General features: G+C 37.1%; 1 protein-coding gene across 1 annotated transcript in view; it reads left to right on the top strand.

The window, feature by feature from the left end:
• Positions 1 to 2,766: 2,766 nt before the first annotated feature.
• The window catches only part of apc (APC regulator of WNT signaling pathway), a 34,261-nt gene continuing 16,749 nt past the window's right edge, over positions 2,767 to 20,278 (top strand). Inside the window, 11 exon segments of the mRNA XM_071527518.1 lie at positions 2,767 to 2,901; positions 9,859 to 9,949; positions 10,873 to 11,002; positions 11,004 to 11,069; positions 11,636 to 11,741; positions 13,053 to 13,172; positions 13,639 to 13,725; positions 14,213 to 14,263; positions 17,723 to 17,821; positions 18,859 to 19,036; positions 19,651 to 19,851. Coding sequence (XP_071383619.1) covers positions 2,767 to 2,901; positions 9,859 to 9,949; positions 10,873 to 11,002; positions 11,004 to 11,069; positions 11,636 to 11,741; positions 13,053 to 13,172; positions 13,639 to 13,725; positions 14,213 to 14,263; positions 17,723 to 17,821; positions 18,859 to 19,036; positions 19,651 to 19,851 — 1,264 coding nt within the window.

Genomic DNA, 20,278 nt, shown 5'->3' with positions numbered 1-20,278 from the left:
ATATCTCATATCTCAAATCTAAAATCCGCTGTCATTTAGGAGTCTGCACATGTAGGGGATTGGTGATCTCCTGTATCTCTCAGTTCGACATCTTGGGATGGCCAGTTTGTTTGAGTTCCTTGTCTGACGACCTGTGAGCTCCCTGCGGGGGGGGGGGGGGGGGGGGGGCAGGGGCAGGGGCAGGGGCAGGGGCAGGGGCAGGGGCAGGGGCAGTCTCTGAAGTTGGACTTCAGCAGCTTTCTGGCAAAGCCAAGACACAGTCTCTGCGTCTCTCTGATAGAGTGCACAATGCGAGAGTGCAGAGAGCCTCTGGGCAAGTATGAGTTTACAAGCCTGTCTCTGCGTGTTTCCAGCCTTGTAGCCTGGTCTGTAGTCCGGGAGCTGAGCCAGACGGACTGCAGACTCCAGCACCGGGCTCATGTAGCCTGTGTAGACGGAAACAAGTTCTGTCTCTCGGACACCAAATTTCTTCAGGAGACGCGGAGCAAACAGCTTCCTGTTGGCTGAGGTCCACATGTGGTCCACCTGACCGTCCCATCACAAGTTACTCTGGATGGTGACCCCCCCCCCCCCCCCCAGGACTTTAACTGTGTCACAGACCTCCAGGACGTTCTGGTCAGTGGAGAGTCGGCGGGGCGGGTGGACGCCTCATGTGGGTGACATGTAAAACTTTACATTTCTTTGGGTTTCTGTGGGTAATGCTTCTGATGTGCACATCACATCATGTCATCACGTGATGCTGTTACAGTTTCTGAGATTTTACAGGTCAAAGGTCACATGGTGTAAAGCAGGACTCCTCTTCCTCTGTGGTGATAAAGGAGTTGGATGGTCTATCTGAACATGGTGAAAGTATCAAAACTAAATCCACACAATCCATATTAGTGCAGCGAGCCTCTAAACGAGCCGTTTGGACTTCCGTAACTTTGTGATGTCACAAAGGTTCGCTCATTATCATTTTTGTAAGAAATAATAGACTAACAAAGTGTTTTTTTCAAAGCGGTTGAGCGGTTGTCATTGTTTATTACCGGAGAGTTTTCCCTACCTGTAGCCGCCGGGCCGCGGTGTCTCACGTTTCACTCTGGAAACGGTTAGCCAATGGGAACGGAGGGGTCGTTAATATTAATGAGCCTTAAAGACACAGAGACAGAAACGGCCTGTTCTTGGTAAGGCTCAGAGAGATGCAAAAAATGAACGTGGAGAAATGGATTGAGAGTGTTTTTGGGTCATGACACCACACACACACACACACACACACACACACACACACACACACACACACACAGCTTTGACTGGACAGAAAGACACTAAATAAAACTCTGGACAGAATATGGAGCTTTAAGTCTTGTATTGAGGCATGTTCTGCATACTGTTGGTATTACTGCTACAACTACAAGTAATACTCCAACTAAACACACACATGTTCACACACCACACACGTATAGAGACGTGCACCACACACACACACACACACACACACACACACACACACACACTACTACAGCTGCTACTATTTAAAGCTACTATTTCAACTACTTCAAACACTGACACTATCATTACTGTAGTACTACTACTACTGCAGCTACTACAAATATTGCTACTTCTACTGATAGTCCAAATACTACAGCTACGACTGCTAAATTCTTCTACTACTGATATTACAACTATACTTTTACTACAGTTCATACCACTAATACATTTTACAACATTATTACCTATCCTTCCATGTATTGATAACTACAGGACTTTTGGCTGTCAACTAAATTGCTTAAGATCCATATATTCAAATTTTAAAGATTTAAACTTGTTCAAATGGATTCAACTGTCTACCTTTTCAAACTGAAGCAAGAACACAAATTTTCTTCAGCAATTTTCTTTCTTCTTAAAATTTGTAATTTTGGAAAAAAAAATAATTCTGTGGTCATTTCATAATATAAATGAATGGAAAATTCAGCATACTTGAAAAATCATGTAGAGAGGAACCAAAACAATTACATAGAAATATTTTCAAAATGATTGAGTATGCATCAGATTTTTTTCCATTTTTTCTCAAATTCCAAAACTTATGTTTTTTAAAAGTTTAATACACATTAAATAATTCTCTTCTTATTTCTTTCTTCCCCCGACTAACCTGTTTTGCCATCGTTTTAGATCTTATAGACTTACAAAGGATTCTGAATGAATACTAAAGAAACGTTTGTTTTCTTTTCTCTCCTGTAAACAACTAAACGGTCACACTGACCCCGGTCGCCGTATTGCTGCTTACAGCTGTAATTTCTTCCTTCCTTTCTTCCTTCTCTACATTTTTTCTTCCTTCCTTATTTCTCTTTATTTTTCTATTTCTTAATTTCCTTTCCTTTTTCCCACTTTTTTACTTCCTTTTTTCTTACCCTCCTTTCCTTTCTTCCTTCCTCCCCTCCTTTGCGTGTCTTCACGTTACCTGTTCTTTCTTTCTTTCTTTCTTTCTTTTTTTCCCCCTTCTTTCCTCCTTCCTTTCTTTCCTCCTGTGCTTTCCTTGCTTCCTAGTTTCCTTCACTTCTTTTCTTCCTTCCTTCCTTTCTCCCCTTCTCTCCTTAACCCTTCTTTGCTTATTTATCTTTCTTTCTTTCTTTCTTTCTTTCTTTCCTTGCCTACCACACTCCCTCCTTCCCTTGCCTCATTCACACAACAAAACACCAAAAAATAGTGAAAATCCCCTATCATAACTGTGTTTTTTCTCTCTTTTGACCCCTACCCCTTTCCCCTGACTCCTCCCCCCAGTCTTCCAAGATGTCCGCTGCCTCGTACGACCAGCTGCTGAGGCAGGTGGAGGTGCTGAAGATGGAGAACTCCACGCTGCGGCAGGAGCTGCAGGATAACTCCACCCACTTGAGCCAGCTGGAGAACCAGGCCTCCAACATGAAGGTACTACTGCATGAAGTACTGCCAAGGAGAGGGTAGAAGGAAAAATAGTTTTAAGTGAGAGGAAATTGTTTAAATGTAAGGATCTTTGTTTTTGTTATTGGAGTTAATGGAGAAAAATGGTGACAGGAAAATATGAGTGAACCATCTTTTTTTCCGTTGCAATACTAAGAGGAAATCAGAATTTGTTGCAGGATCTTTGATTCTATAATTGAGGTCAATGGAGAAACGAGGTTGAGGAAATTCTGTCCGAGTGACTCATCTTTATTTGTAGTTTGTCGTTTAAAGTTAAAGCAAAAGATCTTTGATTTTTATTGTGGAAGTTAATGGAAGGTATGTGGAGAAAAATCGAGGTGGGGAAATTTGTCCGAGTGAGCCCTCTTCATGTTTCTATAGGATACTGTCAGTCAGAGTTCAATCTAAGGATCTTTGGATTTTTACTATGGGACTTAATAGAGAAATGGGAAATGAAAATGAAATCTTTATCCAAGTGAGTCCTCCTCACGTTTAGAGATTTTTACTGGTTAAATTGAAAGATTGTTTAAGGATCTTTGATTTTACTGTGGAAGTGAGTGGAGAAAAATGGGGACAGGAAAATGTTTCGAAGTGAGTCATCTTAACTTTTTTGCAAAGATAGGTTTGAAAGTGTTTCTTTTTTGTCATTTTTCTCTATCCTTTTCTTTTTGCTGTCGTTCCTTCTTTCATTCTGTCGTTTTTTGTGCGACATTTTTGTTCTTTTTTTGCTATATTTTGTCTTTTTTGGCTGATATACAGTATTTTTTTTTTTTTTGCGCCATCTTTTTTTAGCTTACGCTTTAATTTAGTCTTTCTTTTTTGTTGAGTTGTTGATTTTTTTTTTTTTTTTGTCGTCGATTTTTTGGTCTTTTTTTTTGTGCCATTTTTTGTTTTTTGTCATTTTCCCCCTATTTCTCTTTTTTTTGCTCTGTCATTCTGTTTTTGAGTGTGGAGAGCCAGGCCTCCAACATGAAGGTACTGCATTACACACAGTACTGCAGAAAGTACTGCGAGCAAGAGGGGACAAGGAAGAAGGGTTTAAATGTAAAGATGTTTAGGTTTTTTTACCATTTAAGTTAATGGAGAAATGAGGTTGGGGGAAACTGTCTGTCTCTCTCTCTCTGTCTGTCTGTCTCTCTCTCTCTCTCTCTCTCTCTCTCTCTCTCTCTCTCTCTCTCTCTCACCCCCCCCTCTCTCTCTCTCTCTCTCTCTCTGTCTCTCTCTCTCTGTCTCTCGCCCGCAGGTCAGTGTACTAAAAATAGGCAATCGATTGGTTACACCAATCACGCGCCCCGCTGACTTCTCCCTCACATAATGAGCTCCTTGTTTTCACACACACACAAATGACAAAGGACTACAAAATATTACAAAAACTACAAAATATAAAACAAACTGCAAAATATTTCCAAAAAATGACAAAATATTACAAAAATATTAGAACGTAATGACAAAAAATAACAAGCGACTACTACTTTTTTATTTTTTATTTTAAGTGTATTTATTAATGTGATGTAATTTTGTTTTGTTGTTGAGGTGTCGCTTGATGATCTGGGCTCTGTTTTACATACCTGGCTAACTGAGTTAACCAAATTAGTTTGTTGACAATTTGGCATAAAGCCAGGATCTTCCATTTCACAAAGCGAGTTAACAATTTAGCCAGACTTGTTACCAGGGCAACAGAGTCTTAAGGCCAAACCTGCAAAAACTTAGGTTTAAGCTTAATTTAGCTGGATAGTTTGAACATACTGTATAAAAGCCAGAAATCACACACCCAACAGCAGACATGAATGCAGAGTTTCTAAAAGAGGTTTTGGATCATTATTCATTATGAGGAAACATTTGGAAGGGAACGTGTTTTTACAGATTGACGAAGGTCTTTTAGCGCACACAAATAATTATCTTTATGAACGCTATCGATTTAGTCGTGAGTGAATTATTTACTTGTAGCAATTAATACACACAATCACAACATACAATCACAAACTCCACAAAGTGAAGCTCAGCCTCACAGATGCTGTGTGTCGGGCTTTGCTTCTTCTTCAGGCACATTTTTATATCCACAGCATAAATGTACAGTGTCTCATAACATCAAGCAACACTGAGAGCAATAGTGCCATTCTGATGCAAAGAATAATGTCCACTTACTTGGACATTATTTGAAAGTATTGAATTACAATAAAGAAGCTACCTGTTTGCAATATATTTTCTTATATCTTGTTTTGCCACTGCCAGATGCCCGGGGAAGTCATTAAAAATAATATACTTTTTAATATTTCAGTATGGTGACATTATTAGAAAGCGAAAGAGTGCAAATATTATGTGCGTACAACCACTTTAAAAATTAGCAAGTATACCCAGCTGCAGACTGCAGAATGGGGCGGGGCTACAGATCAAACCTGTAATCTATAGGCTACAGATCATTTCATTGGTTTAGGGGTCGAAACAGGGCGGGGCTACAGATCGCCTGTAATCTAAGTAATCTAAGTAATCTAAGTAATCTAAGTAATCTAAGTAATCTAAATCCATCGTCTGTGTTGGAAACCAGGGAAGTAGTGGTTTGTTTACTTGGTGGTAGTTGTTCAATTTAGTTTCCTACCGTACATATTCACAAACACCCTGTTGCATGTAAGAAAAGTCAATAACACCAGCAATTAAAATGAAACTTTTTATGGTGAAATATATTTATTGCCTTTTCGAAATGACAAAGACAAGCCATAACAACACAAATACATAGCCTACACAAACTTACATAGATACATACAAACAAACAGAGAGACATACAAAAACCCATATCTCCTTCCCCTAATAAAATAAAATGAAACGTTTTTAATTAGTTATTTACGTACACTTTCAAATATCGTTCCTAAAGATTGTCATTGCTTTAAATGGGAAGGTTTATAATACAAACCATTATGCTGGCTGTACTACTATAATCCTTTTACATAAAGTACCTATCATATGTCAAATATATTTTGAGGGGAAATTGTATTTTATAAGATTTTACTGACAAGAGCAATTGTTTTCGGCGAAGCCGGAAGTATGCGGGTAAGTCAGTACAGCACTGAAAGCCAGTTTTCTTTTCAGGGACCTGTACCCCAGCCCCATCTGTACCCCAGCCCCATCTGTAGCCCCGCCCCCATCTGTAGCCCCGCCCCCATCTGTAGCCCCGCCCCCATCTGTAGCCCCGCCCCCATCTGTAGCCACGCCCCATCTGTAGCCCCGCCCCCATCTGTAGCCCCGCCCCGTCTGTAGCCCCACCCCATCTGTAGCCCCACCCCATCTGTAGCCCCACCCCATCTGTAGCCCCGCCTCCATCTGTAGCCCCGCCTCCATCTGTAGCCCCGCCTCCATCTGTAGCCCCGCCCCGTCTGTAGCCCCACCCCATCTGTAGCCCCGCCTCCATCTGTAGCCCCGCCTCCATCTGTAGCCCCGCCTCCATCTGTAGCCCCGCCTCCATCTGTAGCCCCGCCTCCATCTGTAGCCCCGCCTCCATCTGTAGCCCCGCCCCCATCTGTAGCCCCGCCCGGTTCTGCAGGCTGCTTCTCAAATTTAGCAGAATTAAATTCACCACACTCTTTAGTGAATAAAGTCTTCTTCTATATTCTCTCTTCCTCCCTCAGTTTAGCCGCTCTGTTGGATTTGGTGATTCATATTTTCTCTTCCGGTGAAAAATGTGATAAAGCCACGCAACAAAATAAAAGCAATATAAAGGTTACATTATGAGAATAAAAAAAATAGTGTTGCTTTGGTCACTTTCAATATGTTACTTCATCCTGCAAAGGTATCTTCCCCCCCGCCTCGTGTCCATATAAGGAGTGTGATCCTGTTTTTAGCAGAGCGGGTGCACACAGTTATCTGAGATCATTTAATGTGGATTGACTAATCAAATCATAATCCACGTTGGTGGAATGGACAAAGCCTGAGCTGAACTGATGACATCATTTGATCCGGTACGCGTCCCACTGTCCTGGATTGTTTAAGCCACAAACGAGCAGCGGACCTCTGTCCTTCACCTCATCAAACTCATTTCCACTCGTGGACCATACAGGCAATCTATCAAAATATTACAAAAAAACTACAAAATATTACAAAAAAAATAATAAAATAGAAAATTATGACAAAAAATGACCACAAAATCTGACAGAAAAAAAGACAAAATATGACTGTTGTGTTCTAGTTTTTGGTCCTAAAAAAATGACAAAATGGAGGCATTTTTTCCATTCCATTTGCTCTTTCTTTTTTCCTGTCTTGTTGCTTTTCTTTCCATCACTAATTCTTTTCATTTTTTCCCTCCATTTTATCATTTTTCACTTCTATTCTTGTTTCTTTCTCCCCTCTCATCGTTTCTTCCCTCTCACGTTTTCATTCTTCCCCTGTTCTTGTTTTTGTGTCTTCTTGTCGTTTCTCTTTTGTCTGTTTTTCTTGCTGTTCTGTTGCTTTTTCTTCTCTTTCACTGTTTTTTTTGTAGTTTTTCTTCCTCTTTTCCTGTCTTGCCTTTCTCGTCTTTTGCTCTTCCTGTCGTTTAATTTTTTCCCTCCATTTTTCCCTCTTTCTTTCCTTCTTTGTTTTTCCCTCCATTTAGTCAGTTTTATCTTTTTTTGCTTTATTTCACTCTCGTTTTTGTTCCTTTTTTTCCTGCTTTGGTTGTTTTTTCTGTTCTTCCCATCGTGCCTTGTCTTTTTCCCCCTCTTTCTCCCTATATCTTCTCATTTCTTCTTCTCACCATCTTTTTCCGTTCTTTTTCTGGATCTTGTTGTTTTTTTCCTCGTCTCTGGTCTGTTTCTTTTTCTCTTGTTCTTGTTTTTGTTCTTTTTTTCATCCTGTCTTTCCTGTTCTTTCACTGTCTTGTTTTTCTTTTTTTCATCCATTTGTCATTTTTCTGTCATTTTTTTTGTCTTCCTGTCATTTATTCCTGTCGGTTTCTTTTCTTGTCTTTCGTTCTTGTCAAAATTTTCCTTCTCTCCTTGCTTTTTCTAACCCTTTTTATCCTTTCATTTTTCCTTTTTCACTTTTTTTGGTTTCTTGTTTTTTCTGTCGTTTGTTTTTTGGTCATTTGTTTCCCTCTATCGTTTTTTTCCTGTTTGATTCTTTTTATTTTTTTTCTCTGTTCTTTAATTCTTTTGGTAATTTGTTTTGAGTTTCTTTTTGTTTTTTCCTTGTTTTTTCTGTGCTTTTTCTTTTGCTGTTTGACTGTCATGCGTTTCCTGTCGTTTTTTCTTAATTTTTCCCTCCATTCTGTCTATTTTACCTCTATTCTCTCGTTCTGTTCTTTTCTCCCCTCTATCTTCTCATTTCTTCTTCTCACTCTTTCCCTGTTCTTTTTCTGGACACCCCCCCCCCCCACACACACACACACTTCCTGTCTCTCTCTCTCTGTCACTTCCTGTTGTTTTTCCTGCCTGTAAAAAAAAAAAGGAAAAGGAGGGGGAATCGCCCTTTTTTCTGTGTGTGTGTGTGTCAGTGTGTGTCATGGCGCTGCAAGAACGCTGTCGCTTCATCCTGGTGAGTAGAGAGAGAGAGAGAGAGAAAGAACGATAGAACAGAGTGTTGCACTCTGTTTTTGAAAGGTTTAGTAAAGAATAGAGAGAAAATCGAGAGACTGATGGAGAATTTTTTACTATACATTTTTGTACTATTTCATTTTTAGTATTAATGATTAAGTTTTTATTCTCGTTCTATTTTATTTTGTTGTTTTGTATTTGGTTTTCATGATTTTATTTTTTACCATTTATTTTTTTACAGTAATTGTATTGCTGTTATTTAATTTTTAGTATTTTTTTACAGTTTAATTTTTACTACTAATATTAGTTTGTATTATTTTTACTATTGTTTTTTTACTACTGATGTTTTACTGTAATTGTTTATTTTACTGTTAATATTTTACCATTTAACTTTTTTGCTATACATTTTTTATTGTTTGAATTTTTTAATAATTTATTTTTACTATTTTTTACTGTTTAAGTTTTCACTATTAATTTATTTTTACTATTATTTTTTACTGTTACATTTTTTACTATTAACTTTTTTAGTATTCATGTTTTTACTTTTTCTCTGTGTTTTGGTTTATTTATTAGTTTTATTATGTGTTAATATAGAGGGAAAAGAGAGAGAAAGATAGAAAAGAGAGAGACTTGAGGAAAGTGTTTTTTTAGTATTTAATTTTTTGTGATTTTTCATTTCATTCATTCTCTCTGCCAAGGAGGTAATGTTTTCTCCAGCTCTGTGTCCGTCCGTACATTACATTACATTACATGACATTACATTACATGACATTACATGACATTACATGACATTACATTACATGACATTACATGACATTACATTACATGACATTACATGACATTACATGACATTACATTACATGACATTACATGACATTACATTACATGACATGACATGACATGACATGACATGACATGACATGACATGACATGACATGACATTAATTATGTCATTTAGCAGACACTGTTGTCCAAAGCAACTTGCAGTAAGTGCATTTTGTCAACAGTAGTGAAACCAACAGTGCATCACAGTCTTCATCAGCTAAGCCTTTTAAAGGAATAGTTCACCCAAAAATGAAAATTAAGTCATTATCTACTCACCCCCATGCCAGTAGAAAATAGGGTAAAGTTTCTTAGTCCATAAAACAGTCCCAGAGATCCTTGGAAGAAGTATAATGCAGCTTTCTTCAAAACAACTGCAGTTGTTAATTTTAACATTAAGTATAAACAAGTTAACTATAAATTAAAATAAAAGAAGTAAATAAATATGTACATAAATAAAAAAAATCATAAAAATAAAATCACATGAATAATAAATAATATAAATAAAATGTTGCCCTCTAGTGTTGAAATGTTGCCTTCTCAGTGATTCTCCACTTCCTGTTTCCTCCCTCTCCGCTTCCTGTTCTCTCCCCCCTCACTTCCTGTTTCTCTGCTCTGATAGGAAGTGCTGAAGCAGCTGCAGGGCACCATAGAAGAGGAGTCAAGTGACGGAGGAGGAGGGTCACAGCTGGAGCTAATCGAGAGACTTAAAGGTCAAACTCTCTCTCTCTCCCTCTCTCTGTCTGTCTCTTGCCCCTCTCATTTTTTTTGTCATTTTTATTGTTTATGTATGTTTTCATCACCTTTTTCAAATTTTTTGTCATTTGTAAATTGTTTGTCATTTAATAATTTTTGGTATTTTTTGGCCATTTTTTGATTTACATTTTTGTGGGGTTTTTTTGCTGTTCAATTGTTGCTCATTTACTTCTATAGTAAATTATATAATATTAAATCTAATATCTGTCGTCCATTTCTGTCTGTACTTACTTCTATAGCCTCTCTTTCATTTTCCCTTGGTAATTTTTTGATGTTTTTTGTTGGTTTCTTTTATACTTTTTTATCATTTTTCATTGTGTTTTGTCATTTTTGGTAATTTTTCGTAGGTTTTTGTCTTGTCATTTTCTTTTGTAGTTTTGTATTGTTTATTGTTTTCCATACATTTTTTTTAATTTTGTCTTTTGTTTCTTTGTCGTTTTTTTTCCTGTTTTCATTTTTGTCGTTCTTTTTGTTGCGCTCTCTATTTTAATATATAGTCTCTCGTATGTTTCTATCTGGATTTATCTGTAGTTTTTTGCTTTGTCGTTTCTTTTTTCTTCTTTTTTCCTTTTTTTCTCAATTTTCTTTTCGACATTATTTTGATGTTTAATAGTCATTTTTGATGTGTTTTTTTTTTTTTCTTTTACTTTTTGGTTGATTTTTGTTGGTTTGTGATGTTTTTTTTGTATGTATTTTTTTAGCTGTTGTTTTTCGATTTTGCCGCTCGTGTTGTTGCTCTCTCTCCTCTACTTCCTTTTGGTCACTTTGTGTCATTTTCTTTTTCTTTTTCTGTTTTCTCCCTTTATGCTGATGATCCTTGACTTATTTTGTCACTTCTCTCTCTCATTTTCTCTCTCTCTCCCTCTCTCTCTTTCTACAGAAATGAGTCTGGACCCGTCGGGTTTCAAGCCCAGATCAAAGCCCCCTCCTCCTCCCCCTCACCCCCCCTCCTCCTCCTCCTCCTCCTCTTCTTCCTCCTCCTCCTCCTCCTCTTCCTCAGCAGCAGCGGCGGGGGGAGGGTCTAAGGAGGGGGGGGACGGTTGCCCACGGTTACCTGGACGAGCTGGAAAAGGAGAGGTGAGCGGGGGTGTAGTTGTATGGCCGGGATTTTTTTTATAGTTAAAAAATATATTTGGGTTTTTTTTCCCTGTTTTTTTGGTCAGCTTTTTGTAGTGCTGGCTTTTTTGTATTTTTTGTTTATTTTGTAGGTGGTTTTTAATTTTTATTAGGGTTTTTGGTTGTTTTTTTTAGTGTTGGCATTTTGCTATTGTTTGTCATTTTTTCATATTTTTTTGTTTCTTTTTTTATTTTTTTATCTCTTTTGAGAGCAAGGTAGAAGTGACAGCCATATAGAAACAAGATGTTTTTTGATTTTTCGGAGAACACAATAACTCCCATCCAACCAAATCTCCCACCAAATCTCTGATAGTGCATTTCTTTTTTATTTTGTAGGATTTGTTTGTATTTCTTTCTCTTTTTCTTTTCTTTTGTTTATTTTTTTGTAGTGTCATTTTTTTTAGTCTTGGCATTTATTGTAGCGTTTTTGTAGGTTTATTAGTATTCTTTAAAATCTCTCCCCTCTTTAACATCTTTCCCCTCTCCCCCTCTCTCTGCTCTGTGATTGGCCGTCCCCGTCCCCTCAGGTCCCTCCTATTGGCTGAGCTTGAGAAGGAGGAGAAGGAGAAGGATTGGTATTACGCTCAGCTGCAGAATCTCACCAAGAGGATCGACAGTCTTCCGCTCACCGAAATGTAAACATTCATATTTTAATATCAATATTATTATTATTATTAATTTTGATGAAAATAATTCATATTTCATTGTTAATATTGAGTTTTTATAAAGATTGTGGGATTCATTGTCATGATTTCATTTTTCCTGTTATCTTTTGTGATGAAAATGTAAGATTAATATTTCATTATTACGTTTAGGAAGTTCGATGAAAATTTGTACTTAATCATTATTATTGTGTTCAACAAAAACATAATATTCATATTTCATTATAAATTATTTTTTGATGAAAACATTAGATTTATATTTAATATAATATATAAGTACTATTATTAATTTTAACTATGACTACTAATAATAATCTTTATTTGTATGGCACCTTTCATACAAGAAATGCAGCTCAAAGTGCTTTACAACAAAGAAATTACATGCACCAAGTGCTTCACATAAAACTTGATAATAATAGTGAAAATAAAGATGAGAATAGAATACATAGAATGCATCTTCACATGAAAGACATAGAATGAGCATAAACAGGGATAGAATGCCATAATTAATGTAAAATAAGATAGAGAATAAAACCCACTTGATAATAATAATAAAAATAAAGTTAAGAAATAGAGTACATAGAATGCATAAAATCAAGTAAAATACAACATTTTAAAAGAAGTGCAGCAGTGCATAAGTGCGAAGCAAAGTGCAAAAAAGAGTTTAAGGCCTGTATCAGGAAAGTCAGAGCTAGTTAAAGGCTAAAGTGAAGAGATACGTTTTTAGCTTTCTTTTAAAAATATTTAGTGAGCTGGCAACTAACTCCTACTAACTCAATTTTTTTTACGTGATTTATAAAAAAAAATTGAAGTTTGTTTTTAACAGTTTAATTGTCACATTTTAAAATGCTTTAATCAAAATATTACATGGAAATTTGAAATTTTGTAAAATGGTAGTAATATGAAAGGTTTAAAGGCTAAAATTTCAAATCTTCAATGTCGAAAAAATTCATTGTGGACTCAATTTTTCATATTTTATAGGTGAAATTGTGTTGTTTCACATCAAAAAAAATAAATTCTCCTCCTTTCCCCCCTTAAATATTGTGAAATGAGTACTATAAAAAAAATTCAAACATTAAAAACATCTGAGTATAAATAAAATGTATTATTCTAATTATTAACACAAAAGGGTTAAAGACTTGAATTAAAAAAATTCAAATCTAAATGTTTCATGTTGCAAAAATATAAAAATTGTCAACTCTAAATTTTCACCTAAAATTTCTCAGTTTAACATTTAACATTAAATGTTTTTTAATCCTCTTCCTCTCCTCCTCTTCTTGTCCTGCAGTTCTCCCTGCAGACAGACATGAGTCGGCGGCAGCTAGAGTTTGAGGCTCGTCAGATCCGAGGAGCGATGGAGGAGCAGCTGGGCTCCTGCCAGGAGATGGAGAGGAGGGCGCAGGTATGATGAAGATAAATGGCAACAAAATAAAGAGAGTAGCCAAAAAATGACAAGAAACTACTAAATTTTGCCAAAAATTGAAAGGAAAAAAATGTCAACAGAACCTACAAAAATGTTGCCAAAAATTTGCAGTTTAGACGGAAAAAACATCCGAACATAAATGTTGCCAAAAACGATAGTTTATAAGGAAAACAATTTCAAAAATGTTGCCGAAAAATGAATTTAGAGGGGAAAAAACAGACAAATTTTGCCAAGGGAAAAAACGCTAAAGACGACAAAATCAAGACAAAGGGGCGAGAGACTATTAGTTTCTCTTAGCAAGAAAGAAAAAAATTGCATTTAACTGCATTTAATTCTTTTTCTCCCTGTGTGTGTTTGTGTGTGTGTTTACTGTGTGTGTGTGTTTGTGTGTGTGTTTACTGTGTGTGTGTGTTTGTGTGTGTGTTTACTGTGTGTGTGTGTTTAGGCACGGGTGACGCGCATCCAGCAGATAGAGAAAGACCTGGTGCGACTCGGCCAGCGGCTGCACACACACACACACTCTGACAAAGAGGTAATCTGCACGCTCACACACACACACACACACACATATAACCATGTCACGTGCACGCTTGTAAAAAACATGGGAAAAAAGACAAAAATCACAAAAAGACCAAAAAAGGAAAGAATGACACAAATGGTAGAACAGAGGGGGGTGAAATGAAAAGAATGAAAAACCAACATGAAAAATTGACAAATGATAAGTGATGTGAAGTAATGAAAAAGTGCAAAAAAACCCCACACAGTGACAAGGAGGTAATGTTGTTGCTTACACACAGACACATCACATGTACATGCATGTGAAATCAAGATTTTTTTTCATTGTTTCATTTTTTGTGACTTTTTAGCATTTAGTTTGTTCGCATTTTTGTGTGACTTTTTATTTCGTTCTTTTCATGTGTTTTTTTCCTGTTCTATTGGTTTTGTTTGTCCTTTTCAGTCTTTTTTTTTTTTTTTAGTTTTTTTTTTCATATAATTCCTCTCTCTCTCTCTCCGTCCAGGTGGAGGGAGTGCAGGGGGCAAGCGACGGAAGCGGATTGGCCGGCGCTCAGGTGACACACTTGTTCTTTATTCCCTTTTTTTGCATTTCCCTTTGTTTTTTCGTAATTATTTCCGTAATTTTCATCTTTTTTTCACCTCTCCTTTTTTTCTTTTCTTTCATTCCTTTTTATTCCATTTTTTTTGTTCATTTATTCTTTATCTCCTTTTCTTTTATTCTTTCTTGTTACTTCCTTTCTTCCTTCTCTCCATGATTTCCTTTCTTTCTTTCTTTCTTTCTTTCCGTCTCTCTTCAGTCAGTTTTTCCTTTTTTTTCCGTTTTTATTTGGGATTTGAAAGCAGATATACATGAAAAAGATAAATACATAAACATCCACTTTTTTATACATAACAAACCCGCCTCCCTTAATTCCCCTCCCTCTCAAGCCCACATAATGTGCACCCTACATAGAAAAAATGAATAATTAAATAAATGAATATAAATACAAGAAAAAACAAAAATAAATAATGGGCATCGTCAACACAACTGACATTTTATGGCACAATGCTGGTCAACACAAGCAGATAGAGCCCTTATTACGGATTATCAAGCAGGGTTTTCATATTCCCTCTTATTGTGTACTTTATTTTTTCCAAGTTCATAAATGTTAAATCTTCTAATCACTGTGAGACCTTCGGAGGCTTGTCAGATTTCCAGTTAAGCAGGATTCTCCTATGGGCAAGCAATGCGGTAAAGGCAAGGTTGTCTCTGTATCTGTTAAACAATGGCTGGTCATTAGGCGGAACTCCAAAGATATAACAATTGGGTTGTAGGTCTATACTCCATGTTTCAGACAGTGTTCTAAAAATACTTGACCAGTACTCGCACAAATGGGGACAAGACCAAAACATGTTGGTTAAATTTGCTGGGGTATTGCGACACCTGTTACATGTATTATCGACGTTGGGATATATCTTAGATAGTTTCTCCTTAGACAGGTGAATGCGATTTAAGACCTTAAGCTGAATGATGTTGAGTCGTGCACAAGAAGAGCTGTTATTTACTCTTTTTATAGCATAGTCCCAGGTGTCGTCTGGTATTTCCTCCCCAAGTTCATTCTCCCACTCTACCTTGATTTTTTCCAGAGATGTGTCTCTAAGAGATACAATGATGTCATAAATTCTCGAGACAAGACCTTTTAGATTGGAATTTGTCTCAATTATGGCATCAATACCAGACCTTGGTGGTATATTTGGGAAAGAAGAATTATGGGTAAAAATACGGACTTGAAAGTAACGAAAAAGGTGTAATTTGAATTTAGTGCACAGGTCAGTGAAGCTGGCAAAGGAACCATCAATATAATAATCTTAACTTAGGAATGCCTAGTCTTTTCCATAATAGAAAAGTTGAATCTAGTGTGGCCGGGACAAACAGATGATTCCTGCATAAGGGACTGAAGTTGGAGAGTTCAAGTAACCTAAAATGTGACCAAAACTGGGACCAGATCCTTAGTGTATTTGCCACAATTGGATTTGCTGTATATTGTGAAATAAGAATAGTGAGCTTGGCGGTGACTAAATCCGCAAGAGATGATGAGATGCAAGACCTGGCTTCATTTTGATACCAGTCAGTGTTTGGGGATTGTATGGGGATTGACCAATAATAACACATAATCTTGCAAATGCCAAACCACCCTGAGATCTAGGTCTTTGTAGGAAGTCCTTACGTATTTTTGAGGTCTTTCCTCCCCAAATAAATGATGAAATAAGCTTATCAATGGATAAAAAAAATGATTTGGGGAGGAATTCTGGGAGACACTGGAATAAATAAAAAAATCTAGGTAATACGTTTTTATACAGTTTATCTTGCCTGCCAGAGACAGGTTTAAGGTACTCCACCTCTGAAAATCTAGCTTAAATTTATCAACTAGGGGAACAAAATTTTCTGAAAAAGACTGGGTAAGTCACAGGTAATATTGATCCCCGGTTATTTAAATACTTTTAAACAAGTGAAATGGTAAGTCATTCCCTGGGATTGCAAGAGCCAGGTCGTTTACAGGGAAATATTCACTTTTCCCAAGATTTAGTTTATAACCTGAGAAGCACCCAAACCTGCTAAGTTCACTTACAATATCAGGAATGCACAATGTAGGGTCTGAGATATATATATATATATATATATATATATATATATATATATATATATATATATATATATATATATATATATATATATATATATAACAACAAATCATCTGCATAGAGTGAGAGTCTATACTCTGACCTCCATCTGTGAATCCCACTTATGGTAGGGGTGGCTTTGAGTTTGACGGCAAGGGGTTCTATAACCAAAGCAAATGGGAGTAGGCTGATAGGGCACCCTTGCCATGTCCCCATGATAAAGGGAAATACTCACAGTGTATCATATTTGTAACCACTGATGCTTTTGTCAAACAGTATAAAAGTTTAATCCATGCTACGAAACTAGGCCCAAATCCAAATTTTTCCAGAGTTGCAAATAAATATCTTCACCATGGATTATGGATGCTTCTGTAAGAGTTATTGGCAAGTTCCCCTGGTCCAGTGAGTGTATGTACATTTCATGGAGAAGAGACACAAGTTGATTTGAAAATTTCTTATAAAATTCAATCGGAAAGTCGTCTGGACCAGGAGCCTTGCCATTTTGCATAGCTATTATTGAATTTGTGACTTCCTGCAATTGCACGGGCAATTCTGTCTTCACTCTATGTACTGGGTTTATAGAAGGAGCATTCAATTCATGAAATTGTTTCATATCTGTATTCTCTTCAGGTGATTCTGAAGTGTATAATTTAGAATAATATGTTCCAAATACTTTGTTAATTTCAAGAGGGTTAGTTGTCAATTCCCCATTTAGTTTCCTTATTTGTGAAATTTGCTGGGAACCTGATTTACTTTTGACTTGATGTGCCAGTACACGCCCAGCCTTCTCTCCATATTCATAAGTGTATCCATGTGATTGAAGTAACATCTGTTCTATCTTATCAGTCGACAACAAGTTGTATCGGGCTTGTAGGTCTAGCCTTTGTTTATACAGCTTAGGGGTGGGGGAGACAGAATAGAGGTGGTCTAGTTTATTTATAGAACTAATGAGTAATTCTTGATTTTGTTTTCTATTCTTATTCACCATTGCAGAATATGAGATAATTTCCCCTCTAATAACAACTTTAAGTGTCTCCCAAAGTAGTGATGGTGACACTGTATCTGTTTTATTGGTCTCTAAGAAGTTCTCAATTGCTTTAGTCACCATCTCACAAAATCCTTTGTCTGCTAAAAGAGCAGAAACTTTTTCATTTGTCATTTTATTTTCTCATTTCATTTTCCTTCCTTCCTTCTTTCTTTCTCATTTTTCTCTTTCTTATTGATTTTTCTTTCCTTCCCTCCTTCCTTTCCTTGTTCTCTTTTTCTTCCTTTCTTTCTTTACTTCTTTCTTATCTTTTCATTTTCTTTCTTTAGTTTCGTCACTATTCTTCTGTTCTGTTTTTCTCCACCAGAATTCCAGCAGCCATTTGGAGCATGAGCCGGCCAATGAGGCGGGCCTGGGGGCGGGCTACTCTGTCCCCCGAAGAATCACCAGCCACCTGGGAACCAAGGTGAGTGGGGAAGAAAAATTACAAAAAAACGACAATGGAGGAAGAAATTGACCAAAAAAAAAGACAGAAAGCGACAAAAACCAACAGAAAAAAAAAAAGATTATAAAATGACCAGCAATGACAGAACTGAGGGAGAAAATCCACTAAAGATTATAGAATCAAGAAAAAATGATGCAAAATGCATGCAAAAATGAGAGATGACAAAAAATACTAGAATTGATGGGGAAAAACTGCCAAAATAGGGAAAAATGGCCAAGAAACTGAAAAAAGAAAAAGTTAAATAAATGGCTAAAAAAATGAAAATAATCTAGAAAATTTGTAGATCATTATTAGATTTGTAGACAAATGTCTCTACAAAAGTTATCTCTCTCAAAAAAAAAAATTACAAACGACAGAATTGATGAGGAAATTGTCACAAAATCGTCAAAGGCGACAGAATTGATGAAAAAGAAAAATGGCCCAAAAAATTATTATAAAAAATACTACAAAATGTCAAAACACTAAAACAAATGTAAAAAAAACTTCTGAGAAATGTCCAAACACAAAATGTCAACTGACAACCAAACGTCCTCAAAAATGGGGGAAAAGACGACAAAGTCTCTCTCACTCTAACCCCCCCTCCGATAGGAGACAGAAAATATGATGCAACAAAAAACGGCAAAACACAAAAAAACAGTCAAAATTATAAGCAAAATTGTCAAAAACAAGTAAGCAGAACAAGGAAAAAAAAACAAAACACAAGAAAAATCCCCATACTGCAAAACATAAACTAAAATTGTGACTAAACATCTCAAAAACTGGGAAAAAAACAACCAAATCTCTTATTTGTATTCTCTCTCTCTCTCTCTCTCTCTCTCTCTCTCTCTCTCTCTCTCTCTCTCTCTGTCTCTCTCTGTCTCTCTCTTTCTCTCTCTCTCTCTCTCTCTCTCTCTCTCTCTCTCTCTCTCTCTCTCTCTCTCTGGAAAAAACAAACAACAAAACGACCAAAAATGACAAGCTCTCTCTCACTCTCACCATTGTAACCCTCTGTCTCTCAGGTGGAGATGGTGTACAGTCTGCTGTCCATGCTGGGGACCCACGATAAGGACGACATGTCTCGCACGCTGCTGGCCATGTCCAGCTCCCAGGATTCCTGCATCGCCATGAGGCAGAGCGGCTGCCTACCGCTCCTCATCCAGCTGCTGCACGGCAACGACAAGGATTCCCTGTTGCTAGGTAACCATAGGGTGGTTGTTGTTGTTGTATTTGGTCATATTTTTTTCCTTTTTTTTTTTTGGTATCTCGACATAAAGATGTTTTAAATATTTTTTCACAGAATCTTTTGTAGCGTTTCTTATATTCCTATCTGTTTTTTGTAGTTTGTTTTTTTTGCATTGTTTTTGTCTTTTGTTCTTTTTCAATTGCTTTTTTAGAGGGTAACCAATGTTGTTGTAATGTAACCATGTTTTTTTCAAGGAGGTGGGGTAGGTTTTCTCTTCAGTTTATTTTTGTGGGTTTGGGTTTGGGTTGAGCTTGTTCAGTCTGGCTACCTGCTGCTGCTCATCCAGCTGCTGCACGGCTCCCTGTTGTTAGGTAACCAATCAAAACATTCACTAGTGATGTTGGGTTTTATTGTATTGGGGTTTTTTTGGCAATTGTCGAAAGCTTTTTTTTTTTTTTGATTGGTTGATTTTCATTTCATATCTAATTTTCCAGTTTTTTTGCCAGTTTTTCTGTTGTTTTTGTGGCCCATTTCAACACTAATTTAGGTAATTTTCTTATCTTTTAACACATTTTCTTAAACTAACTTGTTTTCTAACCTGTTTTCCCTCTCTCTCTCTACCCATCAGGAAACTCTCGTGGCAGTAAAGAGGCTCGTGCTCGAGCATCGGCAGCACTCCACAACATCGTCCACAGCCAGCCGGACGACAAGCGAGGCCGCCGCGAGATCAGAGTTCTGCACCTGCTAGAGCAGGTCCGCCTCTACTGCGAGACATCCTGGAGCTGGCAGGAGAACCATGAGAGGGGGGTCGACCAGGACCACAACCCCAGTGAGTGGAGGAGGAATGATAAACGATAAGAAAATTAATTGCAAAAATGGCACAGAATTACAAAAAAATAAACATCAAGAGATACCAAAGAAAGATAGAAAAAGGAGTGTTAAGTAAAGGAGGAGGAGAGGAAGGAGGGATCGGAAAAAAACAAGAAAAGGGCAAACAAGACTAAAAGTCTAACAGCCCCATGACATTGAATTTTGTGGAAGCGTCTCTGCTGGGAATCCAACTCTGGTCTCCCGCTTGAGAGTCTGCAGTCTAACTCCCTGCGTGCCATGTGACCCATAAGCTGGTGAACAGAGCGACTGACCAACCGACCGACAATACCATCCATAGAGCTCCCAGACCAGGGGGTTCTTCTCGAAGTTATCTTCTCCCCTGAGGAGTAATAAAATAAATAATAATAATAGCTTGGGTGAAGTGG

The sequence above is a fragment of the Centroberyx affinis genome, unplaced genomic scaffold (genome assembly GCF_046629955.1).
Source record: "Centroberyx affinis isolate AG114_WGS23_722 - 3 ecotype Tasmania unplaced genomic scaffold, CSIRO-AGI_Caff_v1 ptg001543l_1, whole genome shotgun sequence".
Classification (NCBI taxonomy): Eukaryota; Metazoa; Chordata; class Actinopteri; order Beryciformes; family Berycidae; genus Centroberyx; species Centroberyx affinis.
The sequence above is the reverse complement of the archived record's forward strand: the minus strand, read 5'-3'. Positions and strand labels throughout refer to the sequence as shown.